Genomic DNA, 14483 nt, shown 5'->3' on the forward strand with positions numbered 1-14483 from the left:
GAGGGGAGGTGGGTCCCTGACCCCACCCCTAGCTTTGCACTGGGCTGGGCTGGCACACCAGGGGGATGCACACTGCACTCAGTGAAATGTGCATGCTCCATGCACCTGGAGCTCTGGGAGCAATTCTGCTTCTCATGTGGTTCTGAATCATCCCAAACGCCAGGCTGTGCCTTAAATACATGATTGGGTCTACAGTGTGCAATGGCTGTAAAATGGCCACCCCACCCATGGCTCCCATTGTAGAGAGGCCCCAAGGCGCACCAGACAATTTAAGGTTTGTAGTGCGACTGTGCGGGGTGAGCCATGGACAGAGCACTGTGCAGGCAGTCTCATCACTGGCCCTACATAGGTCAGTCATGGGGACAGGACAACGCCAGGTAGGGAAGATTATACAGGCAATTACATGGATCCAGCGGCCTTGGCAGTTTGCAGTGGCTTCGGTGTGGCTGTTCTGCACTCCTAGCCCTAGGTTCAGGAATGAATTTCAGCCCCGGCTGCCACAACCCCAACCCCCACTTGGGCGCTTCACCAGCAGAAAGCCCAATTGCTCTGCCTTAATGCGTTGAAGTGAATTTTAACTTTTGTGTTTCATGATTATCAGTGTGTTCTGTGGGTATGTGAGTGAAAGTCAAACACTGTATAAGGCACAAGTATTTAAACAGCAAAGACTTTAGCAGGATAGATATTGCGGAGGCTTTGAGGTTGATTACTCATTTTAAGAGCAATTGTGTGAGCATTGTGAATAACTGTGGGCTGACAAACACTTACATTCAGAGGAACCTGGTGTCAGATGTCTGCAGCCTGATTCTGCCAGGCAAATGTTGTCTGATTAAGGCTACAACCATATAGTTGACGCTACTTGGCAGACTGCTGCACTTCCTAGAATCACACTGAACTCAAAAGAGCTCTGTCAATCACAGGATTGGGGCCTAAGAGGGGAAACCTTCCTGACTGAAAGTATAAGAGAGGTAGTGCCATTTGTAATATTACAGTTAAAGGTGTATTAACATTTCTTTGTAGTGGATCCTATTAAATACTACTGTCTCCCAAATCCCCCCTCCTAGGTGGCTTTCATTTTCAGTAGTTTTTTTCCATCCCTGGTATGTCAATGACTATAGCAATTACTTAGAACCATCTTGTTTAAATTTCTCTTTGATAGAATAAATCCTTTGAAATTTTATATGTTTATTTACTTCACTGGGGTTATGCTGATTTATACATTTTGAGGATCTGACCCATGGTATATTCTTAACCTTAGAATCGCAGATAAATTGTGTTATCTCAGATATGATGGTATAGTTATTGTTGGTAAAGGCTGACTTCCCAGTGGCATTCACTGTATGCTGGCAGAGTTCCTTTGCAAAAATTGTCAGTGTCTGCTCATGTTTTATGTCCAGTGTAAAAGTAATCTAATCATAAAAGTGAATTATTTTGTGCAGCTTTCTTAACCTGGACACTTCCTACTCCTTTCCCCCCATTTACAGAAATAAATAATGGGGAAAATAAAGGAAAAGTGTTCATAAATACAGCACACCAAATCTCATGGATTTCAGTTCACGAGAACTTTCTGTATTTTTGAATTTGCTTTTGTTCCTATATGAAACAAATGTCTTGGCGAACTGAAGATCCCTGGAAAACTTGTTTTAGAAATACCAAAATATGATGTTCCTGACATGAAATGTGAAATTGACATTCTTGTTGGTTTCATGGCTGCTATTCTGTGAAAGGGAGAAGAGCGATTTCTTTCCCTGCCCCCTTCACCTTCCCTGCACTGTTGGGGCTCCTGTTTTACCTCTCCCCATCTCCTGACTGCTACCATGATGTCTTCAAGAGTGTCTTCACTATTCTAAATCCTTCATCCACCTTCTGACTGGTTTCTGGGATGCAAAGAGATCTCTGCACCTAAGTCCATTTAGTATAATCACATTAGCATTGGGAGAAGAGATTCCAATTGCTGCTATGTGTGTGAATGAGAATAAAACTGTTTGCCACCCATATAGAAGTATCCAGAGAATGTTTCGGGAATTAGCAGCCATAACATTTCAATTTGTCAATGGATAGTTGTTTTAAAATGATGATTTTCAAAGTTTCTTTATTTTTTTTTTTTAATCTCCACAGAGGGGGTTTCGTTTCAGATATGTGTGTGAAGGGCCATCACATGGTGGACTTCCGGGTGCTTCTAGTGAAAAGAACAAAAAATCATACCCTCAGGTCAAAGTAAGTTCATAAATTATTAATTATTTAACAATGTGATTGTGAGTGCCATACAAAAAATCCTTACATAGGATTGGTTTATACATCACCATAAATCTATTTGAAGTTATTGAGATGAGCTGTGTATTTCAATGCCAGTTTTTAAACTGAGAGACTGTAATGCACATAAATAAGGCACTAGCTGGTTTTTTGTTTTTGGTACGTGAAAATCCATCCTGTGAATTAAAAAGAATCTGCTGAATGTCTCTGGTCCTTCCCACTCCAAGCTTGTCCATTTGAACTGCTAAGTTTTTAAGAGTGGAAATTAGCATAGGGCTTCTGAAACTACTTTTTCCCCCCTTAAAAGAAGAGGTAGGTAGTCTTTCCAGATGTTTGCTTGTGCTCATTGTTGTGGTAGTGATTGAAAGCACATAATGCAGCTAGTGCTCCGGGGCCCAGGTTTTTAAAAAATGGCTGCCTAACGTTACGCTCAGTCCAAAGACAGACTGACTTTAACAAGAGTTGGATCAGGCTTACAATGCAGTATTTCCTAAGCAGCTTTGTCTTTATTATTAAAAACCATCAACCAAAGAAAAATACCTATGCAAATGCAATGTTAGGGTTGAGATTATAACAGAACTACAGTTAGGAAACCTCCAAGCTTAAGGCTCCCTCAGCAATCACGTTCTCCTTGCATTGCAGGGGAAGAGTATACTATATTTTATTTTGAGCTTTCTGAGCTCATGAATTAAGAGCCATTGAGTTTAGTGAAGAAAGAATTAATTTGCTCTTTATGAGGTAATATCTAATGCAGTGGTTCCTAAATTACCCATAGCAATACCACTCACAAAAGTCTCTATCAATATGGCAGTGTGTATTTTCTGAATTGTTCCATTAGAGATTTCCCCATTAAGAGCGAGAATTAATAGCTTTTAATTCATGAGTTCTTTCCCCCTTCCTACTCCTTAGTGTGCTAAAGGTGAGCTTCTGTGCTGGACCGTGCTCACCATCCATTCAGGTGCATGTGCTCTGTTCTTCTGTGAATCTTGGGAGAGACTAGGGTTTGGAACAACTATATCTCCACCATGAGTGAGAACGAGCATCGCTCAATGTAATCAGCTCTGGCTGTTATAACCTCGGATGTTAGTCTGGTAAATTAGAAATCATAGATTTAATGTAGCCTTGCAAAGCTCTTCTGAAAAGTTACCAGCTCTGGCAAAGAATCTACTCACTCTCCCTTTCACATGATGATGGTGATGAGACAATGAACAAGGTTTCATTTGCAGGTTTAAATATAAAATTACTTATCCCAATAGTGGGATCTTTCAAGGCTGATCCAATATATCTTGATAATTGATAAGATTTAAACTGGTGGAGTACATAGTAATATTGGAGCTCGGATAGTAGTATATGCAATGGGAAGCAATGTGTGGAAAGGATTTAGTCAGAAAACAAACTAAAAGACAAAATGTCAAGTAATTCAGCCTTCCCCCTGGATCCCATCTGCTTTTTTGTTTTTTTTTTATTCCTGGTACAAGTCACCACGCGGCAAAACCTTGTGGGAGAGGCTGGCAAAGGAACGAAGTTCCTCCTGGCCACTGCCTGTTAGTGCCTGTTTTTGATTCAAGTTGTGCCAGTAAAGAGAGACGTGTTTCACTCCTTTTCCCATCAGCCTCCCTTGCGTTTTGTCAGAGGCTCCTTTCCTCTTCACAACTGAGCTGATCTCGAGGAACCCAATTGAATATTCAGGAACAATAGTCTATAAAAAATAAAGAGGGAGTGCCAGGACCTTGGGTGTGCTGCTGCAGTAGATGTGAATCACTTCTGATGTGCACAGCTGTCTTAAAGCATCTGCAGGAGCCTTGGCCAGCTCAGCACTGGTCCAGCTGCAATAATCTATGCTGACTAGCAATAGCCCCTACAAGACATTCTGGCAGCCAGAAATTGCCAAGACATAGGGAAACCCCTGCAATAAGCCTATTTGTAGAATCATAAAATTGTAGATTTTAAGGCCAGAAGATGGAGCATTACGTTGACATAGTCTGACCTCCTGCATAACATAGACCACAGGAATTTACAGGAATAACTGGGTGAAATCTGTATCAAGTGCAAAACTTCCAGCTGAGCTGGAGCATATCTCTTAGTATAAGTCTACACTGCAAAATTAACTTTGGTTAGCTAACCCCCATTAGCTAACTCAGGTTAAAATAGCTATGAAGACATAGTGACTTGGTTTTTAACTCTGGTTAATGGCTCAAGTGAAAGTCCATTGTGTGCTTGGGGTTGAACTAGAACTGTTAACTGAGTTAAAAGCCAAGTTGCCGTCTTCACTGATTTTTTTACATAAGTTAGCACCCAGTGATCTGGCACTTTTAGTCTATAAGAAATAGAAATGAGTAACCCAGCATCTCAGGGCAAGCCGGTTATGGGACCACCCCCTAAAACAGCAGAGCATCCCCACTCCCTGGACCGCAGGTGTTGGTCCCCATCACCGCAGCCTTGGTCCCCAGTTAGAAGACCCAGGTCCCTGATGCCAAGGTCTCCGCCTGCAAGGCACGGGACACCTGAGTCACGACGTCAATCCCTGTATCCATGGTACTGTCAGGCATCCCACCAGAGTTCGCCACTGCGTCGCTCTCCGTCGCCTAGGCAGTCTCCCAGGCGTCAATCCCCCTCAGTGTGGGATCATTTCCGGTCACGACACCGGTCTCCAGCTCCCTGGTACCGCTCTTCGGGCAGCGTTGGTCCTCACCCTGTCCTTACCGGTCACCAACGAGGGTCAGTGGGCAGACTCAGGCATCTACGGCTCCTCCCTGGTCATTGGAAGGGCAATGGTCTGAGCCTGAAGGGGAGTTCAGCCCCTCACCTATAAAAGGCGAAATGCTACCAAGCCGCAAGAGCAGCACGGCTCCTGAGCAGCGGGCAATGGCCTGCTCAGTGGCAGCACTGGAACCCATGGGCTGTACCTGTTATGCCAGCCCCATACTCCCACCATTCCTCCCAGGCCGCATCAGACAAGCTGCTCCTGACACAGCTGGCACCCAGTCAGCACAGTGCCGAATCTGATGCGGGGGTGACACAGCAGGCCCCGATGAGCAAGGGGAAGCCACCCCTCCCCCTGCCATGCAGTCATCTTCTTTGTGTCCGGACAAAGCGGCGGCGGGCCCATCACAAATGAGCAGCTCCCTCAATGACTTCAAGGAGCACCAGGCCTTGCTCAAAAGAGTGGTTGCCAACCTGAACTTGGAGGTTGAGGAGTTAGCAGAGGAGTCCAACAACCTCTTTAATGTTATACCCTCCTCCACCCTGGGCCGGGTCACGTTGCCCGTCAACCCAGGAGTCCTTAAAATTGCCTAGTCTGTGTGGCAGACCCCCTCTTCCATTCCACCTACCTCCAAGAAGGCGGAAAATAAGCACTATGTCCCCACAAAGGGGGTTGAGTACCTGTATACCCATCCTCCAGCGGGATCCTGGTTGTGTCTGCCATCAATGAAAGGGACAGGCAGGGACAGGCGAGCATCACGCCAAAAAATAAAGATGCCAAGAGGCATCTGTTTGGCCGGAAAATGTATTTGACAGCCAGCCTGCAAGTTTGGATGCCTAACTATCAGGTCCTGCTAGGCAGGTACAACTTCAACCTGTGGGACTCCATCACAAGTTCAAGGAGGGCCTTCACAGGACCGAGCCCAGGAGTTCGTCACCTTGGTGGATGAAGGCAAAGCGGTGGCGAGAGGCACCCTCCAGATGGCCTGGGATGCTATGGACTCGGTGACGAGGGTATTCACCTCTGCGATGGTCATGAGACGCAGCTCTTGGTTACAGTCCCAGTAAGATGCAGACTACCCTTCAGAACTTTCCATTTGAGGGAGCCATGCTCTAGCTGACGCACGGCTCCACGGCCTTAAAGACTCCCATGCCACCCTCCATTCCTTGGGCCTTCACATCCCTCAGCAGGCAAGAAAGCCTTTCTGTCCGCCTCCGTCAAGGTCCTGGGGTGTCCCCCGGTCCATCTCCTACAGGAAAGACAGACACAAAGGATTTAAATGGCATCACCTTTCATCTTCCTGTTCCTCTGCCCAGCTTGGTTCTTCCAGAGGCAAAGAAAGCCAGAAGCAGGCGTTTTGAGGACCAGAGCAACTTACCTGGTCAAATGGAAGCGGTTCACTTATTGGACTTTGGATAAAGGCATTCAGCTCAAGTTGATCCTAGACTACCTTCTGCCTCTCAAGCTCCCAGGCCTGTCCCTTTCATCTGTCAAGGTCCACTTGGCCACTCTTTCGGCCTTCCATCTGCCGCTTGAGGGTAGGTCAGTTTTCGCCAAGGACATGACTGCCAGGTTCCTCCTTGAGCACCTCTGCTTGCACATCAGGGACCCCATTCCACCATGGGACCTGAATCTTGTGCTGTCATGGCTCACAGGACCCCCCTAGTTGCAATAACATCCGCCCGCTGGGTCTCTGAGATTAGGGCGCTTACCTCGGAACCACCCTAAACAGTCTTCTGCAAAGACAAGGTCCAGGTGCGGCCACATCCAGCTTTCCTGCCCAAGGTGGTCCCACAGTTTCATACGGGCCAGGACATTTACCTGCGTGCCTTTTTTCCAAAGCCGTGTAAAGAGGAGGAGGAGCGTCGGGGGCATTCCCTAGACGTCAGGAGGGCACTAGCCTTTTACATTTAAAGGACCAAGTCATTTTGCAAGTCGATATAATTGTTCATCGCAGTGGCCAACAGGATGAAAAGTCATCCAGTGTCCGCTCAAAGAATTTCTTCTGGATCACTGCCTATATTCACTGCTGCTATGATCAGGCAAAGGTGCCACCTCCGGCAATGGTCATCACCCACTCAACCAGGGCGCAAGCCTCTCTGGCAGCTTTCCAAGCCCAAGTGTCTATCCAGGAAATCTGTAGGGTGGCCACTTGGTTGGCCATCCACACCTTCAAGGCCCATTACACACTTACCCAGCAGGCCAGGGATAATGCAGAGCAGTACAGCAAGCCGCTTAACTGTGGACTTCGAGCCCACTTCCAAAGACACTGCTTGTGAGTCACCTAGAATGGAATCGACATGAGCAAGCCCTCGAAGAAGAAAAAACGGTTACCTACCTTTTTGTAACTGTTGTTCTTCAAGATGTGTCGCTCATGTCCATTCTATTACCCGCCCTCCTACCCCACTGTCGGAATTGCCGGCAAGAAGGAACCGAGAGGGCCTAGGATCGGCAGCGCCTAATAGACCAGTGCTTGAGCGTGGCACTCAAGAGGGCACTACAGCCGATCCTTTGGGTACCGCTAAGGCAAAAATCTCCGACAACTGTGCACGTGAACGCACACACCCAATAGAATGAACATGAGCCACACGTCTCGAAAAACAACAAAAAGGTAGGTAACCGTTTTTTTTTAAAGCTGAGCTCCTAACTCTGTAATTTGGCACCTAAATAAGTTGCCTGATTTTCAGAGGCGCTGAAGACCTGCAGCTCCCATTGACTTCAATCAAATCAGGAAGCCATTTATATTTAGGTGCAAAAGTATGTAGTCAGTTTTAGGCACCCAAATTTTAGGGACACTGTCAACTGAAACTATCACACTGTGGCCTAAAAATGTTTTACTTCTAAGTAACAGCTAAGGCTGTGCAAATCCTGCAAACACCTACATGTGTGAATAACTTTACACGCAGAAATAATGGAATTACTCATGTGTGTAAAGTTACTCACATTTTGAAGTGTTTGCAGAACTTGGGCCAAATGTTGCTATAACTGAAAGAGATTAGAAAGAAGGGGCGGAGTCTCAATTTTTAATTTGTTGACTTCATGCATTTCACAGCACTTTGTATAGTCGATTTCACTTGCTTGTATGCGGTACAGAAAAACATCTTTAAAATAGGAAAATGTGATTTGTAAAGCATAAAAACTGCTGAGCAGACTCAGGGAGCTGTGAAGCCGTTGAAACTACTTTCAACGTAATGTTTTGAAATTCACTAACTCTCGAGATGTCCCTTTAATCTCTAAAACAAATCTGTCTCTTAAACAGAAACATCAGATAAATGTGACTATGCAGCATTTTTAACTTTATCAGATTAGGTAAACTGAACACTGCTTCCATATGGTGGATGCACAGCAAATACTGCAACTCTACCCTTACTGGGACTCCTTATTTTCTTTTTCTCTGTCTTTGATAGTAACTGGCTCCTTAGAAACCAAATATTTAATAATTTCCTTGTTTTTAACTGTACAGTAAAGTGACATTTAGATATTCTTGTAACAGCTGAACATTTCCTTCTTGCCACATTTTATTTTATCTATCTTTTTATGTTGGCACTAATCACTGTAGTATCTGAATGCCTAGATGTTCGGCACTGATACATTTTGTATAACTTTCTAGAAATAATGTACTTGTCAGTAATTAATGTCTATTTTTGGAATTCTCAGTGGAAAAAAATTTGACGAGTAGATATGCAAGTGACCTATTACCAGATTAAACTTAGAATTAATTGTGAAATACTGTGAATGGTGTCCACAATCCAAGAAGAATATTGAAAAATTGGAGAGAGTTCAGAGTAGAGCCATGGGAATGGTTGACGGCTTAGAAACCATGCCTTAAAATGAGAAACTTTGATAATGGGCTCGTCAGTCTAGCAGACAAAAGTATAACATGATCCAATGGCTGGAAGTTGAAGGCAAATAAATTCAGACTTGAAATAAGGCACACATTTTTACCATTGAGGGCATAGGCGCCAACTTTCTCCGGCATTGGTGGGTGCCCGCCCTTTTCCCCGCCCCTGGCCCGCCCCCATTCCAACCCCATCCCCAAAGTCCCCGCCCTAACTCCTGCCCCTATTGGATCCCTTCCCCAAATCCCCACCTCGGCCCCGCCTCTTCCCCTAGCGCGCCGCGTTCCCCCTCCTCTTTCCTCCCTCCCTGCCCCGCGAATCAGCTGTTTTGTGGCACAAGCGCTGGGAGGGAGGGGGGAGAAGCAGAATGCAGCGGCGCGCTCACGGAGGAGGCAGAGGTGAGCTGGAACAGGGGGGGTGGGGCGGGGCCATGGGGAGCTGCTGGTGGGTGCTGAGCACCCACCAGTTTTTTTCCGTGGGTGCTCCAGCCCCGGAGCACCCACGGAGTCAGCGCCTGTGATTGAGGGTAAATAACCATGGGGACAACTTACTCTAAGGCTTGTGGTGGATTCTTCATTGGCAATTTTTAAATCAAGAGTGGATGTATTTCTAAAATATATGTTCTAGTTCAAACTAGAATTAATTTGGGGAAGTCTATGGCCTGTCTTATGCCGGAGGTCAGACCAGATGATCACATTGCTCCCTTCTGGCTTTATGATCTAACAATCTATATACAAGTTACATTTTAGAGAACTCTGGCTTCTCTCCCTATGCAGATTACAAAGACTGTGTTGAGCTGAGTAAACCATGTGAAGATTACAATCTTGATACCATGGTAGTTAAATGTTCTGCTTTCAGATGTCTTGGAAAGTCCTTAAAACCCAGCAGCGCTAGATACGGTTTCACTGTGGTTTGAACAGCTGATACAGAACTGTCTTGAGCTATTCTGACACAAATATGGAACATGCACATTATTTATTATTTATCATTTATAGAGCAGTGGAGATACACAAAGCACTTTATAATAGTGAAAATGCATATGTCAAAAACAGGAAATATTGTGTCCTAAAGAGTTATTAATCGTTATCATCATCATCATACTTGGGACATAAGTTGCAATTTTCATTCTCAAATCATTTTGTAAATGTTAATTAATAATCATCATACCTCTTTGAGGTTGACAAATAAGTATTATCACACCCATTTAACAAACGAGGAAGATGAGGCCGTAGCTTGGCCAAGGCTGTAGGTTGATTCACTATCTGAGTTGGGATTAGTTCATGTGTGCTAGTCTTATGTTTAGACCACATCACGCTCTTAAACTAGAGGCATTTTTATTGTACCATACAGGTAAAACAAACAAGTAGCAGACAAGTGGGTTATGAGAGGACTTTCACAGACACATACTTCCTGGAACTGTTTAGCTTTTAGCAGTGAGTAGGAGGGAGTCATGTGGGAGGGCACTGGGCAAATGTTGAGACTGTTCCAAGTGTAATGGAGTGGAATCAAGAAGGGCTAAAGGAAACAAAAAAAGTAAGCAACACATGTTAGAGTGGTGAAATAATGGTGAGTTCTGATTATCAGTCTTATCAATACAAGAAGCTGAAGTAATTTAGTCATCACTCTTACTGTACAGTAGAACCTCCATTTACAAAGTGATTTCCAGTGTGTTTCAGGCCTGAGAATGTGATGGGATGTCAAGTTGTTCTTCATCAACCTCACTTTCGTTATATGATTGTTATTTTTTCCTTCAGGAAGAATGGTTTGTATAACTGGTTGTTTGTCTAACTGTTTTTGTAAAATCGAGGTTCTACTGCATTTGTGTATGCTTATCCTTCAGCATCCTGGTTGATTAAATCTATATGTTTCTGTAATGCAAATGACTTCACCTGGGGCTAAATGTGAGAAAAGACTTCTTGATAAACTGGTTAGTTAATTAAGTGAAACTGTGGGAAGGGTGTTTAAGAAACAGTGGGCATGGATTTGAAGATTTTACACTAAGTATAATTTAAAAGATGTAGATAATTGATAATCAGTTGATTAACACAGCTTGTGAGAGAAGCTAGTCAGAGATGTGAATGATCTCAACAATAAAATAAAGCCCTTATAAAATTGTTATTTGATCAGTGCTTTTTAATTTGTACAATTTCTGTGGCATCTCTTGTTTTTATAACCATAATCTTTAATATTGTGTCAGAAAAAAAGATGTTGTAAGAAGCTAGGAGATAGAGTTCGACACAATTCTGCACCAGTGGTCCTACGCACTCAGTTTACCACGATCCCAATCCCGCAAAAACTTATGCATGTGCTTATCTTTTTTTCTCATGTGTCGTTCAGTGGAACTATGCACGTGAGTAAAAAAAACAAACCATGTGCATTAGTATTTTCAGGACCGGGCCTCGTGTGTGAAGTGGAAGATGGTCCGGTTGTTAGGGTGCTACCTGAAAACGATATTCAATTCCCTGCTTTGCCACAGATTTCCTCTGTGATCATTGGGGAGTCTCTCTGCCCCTCAGTTCCCCATCTGTAAAATGCGGACAGTACTTCCGTGTCTTTCGGGGTGTTGTAAGGATAAATGTGTTGATTGTGAGTACTAAGATACTGTGGTAATGGAGGCTATTGTAAGTGCCTAAGATAGATGCAGTTTTTTGAGCCAACGTAGAATACTTTCTTATGAACATAGAATGAATTCCATGCCAAATGTCTCTCTGAAAAAACCTCTGCCAAAGGGGGTTATTAGAATGAGAACACAGCATTGGAAAGAAAATGCAGTAATCTGTATACTATTTCAATCTTAACTTTTTGAGAGCACTTTTATATTCAGCAAAACGGTGCATTTTCTTAATGCTAAACACATACCATTTTGCTGAGCTTCTTAACATGCTTTAATGTCTACTGAGAATGCAATCTACTGAATGGAATTTAACCTACTTAGCGCAAAAGGCCAAAGTGAAATATTTATTTATTTATTTTCTGGAGAATGGATATAAGTGCCTCTCTTGAAATGTTTTTCTCATTATTTTTGTTTTCACTCCTGCTATTTGTAAGTTGAGTTTAATTTATTTTTGTTGTATTTAATTTGAAAAAAAAAACAGTTATTAAATTAATTGATAAGACTCTCCTCTTTGGTGACATGGGACAATCATTTTATCTTGTTTGTATTTCGTGAAAGAAGGAATGAAAACATGAGCTGTATGCAGATTTGTTTGTGCTCAGATATCAAAGTGACAGAAAATACCTACTTAGAGTAATGATAATGTTCTGTTTTTTTAAATATTTGTTATGCTTGTTTACAGATCTTCAATTATGTTGGGTCTGCAAAAGTAATTGTCCAGTTAGTCACTAATGGAAAAAACGTCCACCTGCATGCCCACAGCTTGGTGGGTAAATATTGTGAGGAAGGAGTATGCACAGTTAATGCAGGACCTAAGGATATGGTAGTAGGGTGAGTACACTGATATATCTGGCAAAGGTTGAGTATAAAAACTGTAACTGGTGAGACAAAAATTGTAAAGGTAAATCCAACCCAGGGCCATTAAATGGAGCATTTCACTTTCTGCTCTGTACTTTGCTCATACCTTAAAATGGAAAAATAAATGTGGTCTCAGTTTATCCCTAGTTAGAAGACACTGACATGTAGGAGATAGAGGGATTTTTGCACAGCAGTTTAAAAAATATAGAAGACCACTGGTTTTAAAATCCAACTCTTCTCCCTACAGAATTCATGAGTTTGAACATCTCTGGTTATGGCATTACCAAGATAGAGCAAGCATGCCAAATTTTCAAATATTGTTTCCTCAGTTGCATCCACAACATGAACACATGCACAAAATCAGTAACTGCTCATGCAAATGGGTACTTGTGTGTCAGGTTACCTGTTCTTTGCACCCCCATGACCACTGGCGCACGGTGATTTAGGTTTTGCTTATGCAGTGGATGCCCACACATTTTGTAAGTGCTGCTCGATCACCCACATTTGAAAATGTAGTCTTTCCATTGACTTCAATGGACTTTGGATCAACCCCAAGTGATTATGATTACAAAGAGAGACTGTGGGCAACTTCTGCATAAGGGACTAAGAAAATATTTCTCTGCTCATATTGTGTAGGTTTCCAAACCTAGGAATACTTCATGTCACAAAGAAGAAAGTGTTTGAAACTCTGGAAGCACGAATGACAGATGCCTGTAAAAAAGGATACAATCCTGGGCTCCTAGTGCATCCTGAACTCAACTATATACAAGCAGAAGGTGGTGGAGAGAGACAACTAACAGGTGGGTGGGATGTTATCCATTTGATTGTCATGGATCTTGAGAACATGTGTTGTTGATAATAGATTTTGCTCCAAGAAACACAGATTCTCAGCCAGGATGATGTCTAAGTAGGCTCCCTAGGTAGTCTGCCCCCAGCTGTGTGTTTTGAGAGGTCCTTTGCTTTTGGGATCTCCATTTCATCATGCATGGAGAACCGAACAACCCTCACTCCTAGATTTCAACAACATTTACAACTGTGCACGAGTTCCACCAACAATGTTGCCATCTTCAACCCCTGTTTAGTAGGCTGAGAAACTGAGTCACTTTATATTATCATGGAGAGCTTTTGGATCCTTTAAGTGGTTGTAGGCAGAATGGAGTTCCCCCTGGGAAAAGATCGTCCCTGCTTTCACATGTACCTGCAAAACCTTAGGTCAGCATTGCTCCCAGATTGTTAATGGAAGACTGAAGGGCCAATCCAGCTCTGACTACGGCACAGCCAGAAGTTAGAGAATACTTACTTATTTTACTGTTGGTTATTGCCAGCTTCTAAATGTGAACTTTGCTTAAATAACTGCAGTATCTTATCCTTGTCCTCCTTTATCGTATTTCCACCCATTGTAAACTCTGCAGGGCCGGGACTGTGCCTTTTTCTGTATGTCTGCGAGATGTCTGGCACAATTTTGGGTGCAGTATAAATAATAATATGCAGGCAACTCCATTTATTACACGTGCAGAATGCAGCGAATTACTCCTTTACTATTTTCCAAATAAAAATAAGAATTGAAGCTAATGGTTAAAAAAAACCAAAGCAGCTTTTATCAGTGCTTTTTGGAGGTAGAATTATTTTTCCCCCTGTTGTGTCAATTTATCTCTGCTATTGATTGGTTCTAGAGCGGGAAAGAGAAATCATCCGTCAGGCAGCCCTTCAGCAGACTAAAGAGATGGACCTCAGCGTGGTGCGACTCATGTTCACAGCCTTCCTCCCCGACAGCACTGGCAGCTTCACAAGAAGACTTGATCCTGTCATATCAGATGCAATATATGACAGCAGTAAGTACATTTGGCTTTCATGTCCTTTTTAACAGGTACGGGTCTTACTTGCCCTTTCTAGGAACATAGGCCATAGGAATCGCCAGACTGGATCAGACCCAAGGTCCAGCTAGTCTCTATCCTGTCTCTGACTGTGGCCAGTGCCACATGCTTCAGAGGAAGGTGTAAGAACCCTACATTAGGCTGATGTGAGATAATCTGCCCCTCACGTTGGGTGTCATCCAGGTCTCTAGTAGTAAGAGAGTGGCCTAAGCCCTGAAGCATGAGGTTTAATATCCTATAATGGGGTCCTTGGTGGGCCGAGGGACCTAACAGTTAGCATCCACTCATTTGTAGGCCAAATCCAACCCAGGGCCCTAAGTAGATCAGCAGTGTTTGGCCTC

At 43.4% G+C, this 14483-nt stretch overlaps 1 protein-coding gene across 5 annotated transcripts in view; it reads left to right on the top strand.

Moving 5' to 3' along the window:
• Positions 1 to 14483, top strand: part of NFKB1 (nuclear factor kappa B subunit 1) — a 79736-nt gene that overhangs the window by 31451 nt on the left and 33802 nt on the right. For all 5 annotated transcript variants that reach the window (XR_006176776.2, XM_005278519.5, XM_008179152.4 and 2 more), the window contains exons 5-8: positions 2119 to 2217; positions 12093 to 12241; positions 12905 to 13068; positions 13942 to 14100. Coding sequence is in view for 4 of the 5 variants with exons in the window: in XM_005278519.5 (XP_005278576.2) it covers positions 2119 to 2217; positions 12093 to 12241; positions 12905 to 13068; positions 13942 to 14100 (571 nt within the window). In the remaining variant the exon portion in view is untranslated. The remainder of the gene's footprint in view (positions 1 to 2118; positions 2218 to 12092; positions 12242 to 12904; positions 13069 to 13941; positions 14101 to 14483) is intronic.

Source organism: Chrysemys picta, chromosome 5, assembly GCF_011386835.1.
Source record: "Chrysemys picta bellii isolate R12L10 chromosome 5, ASM1138683v2, whole genome shotgun sequence".
NCBI lineage: Eukaryota > Metazoa > Chordata > Testudines > Emydidae > Chrysemys > Chrysemys picta.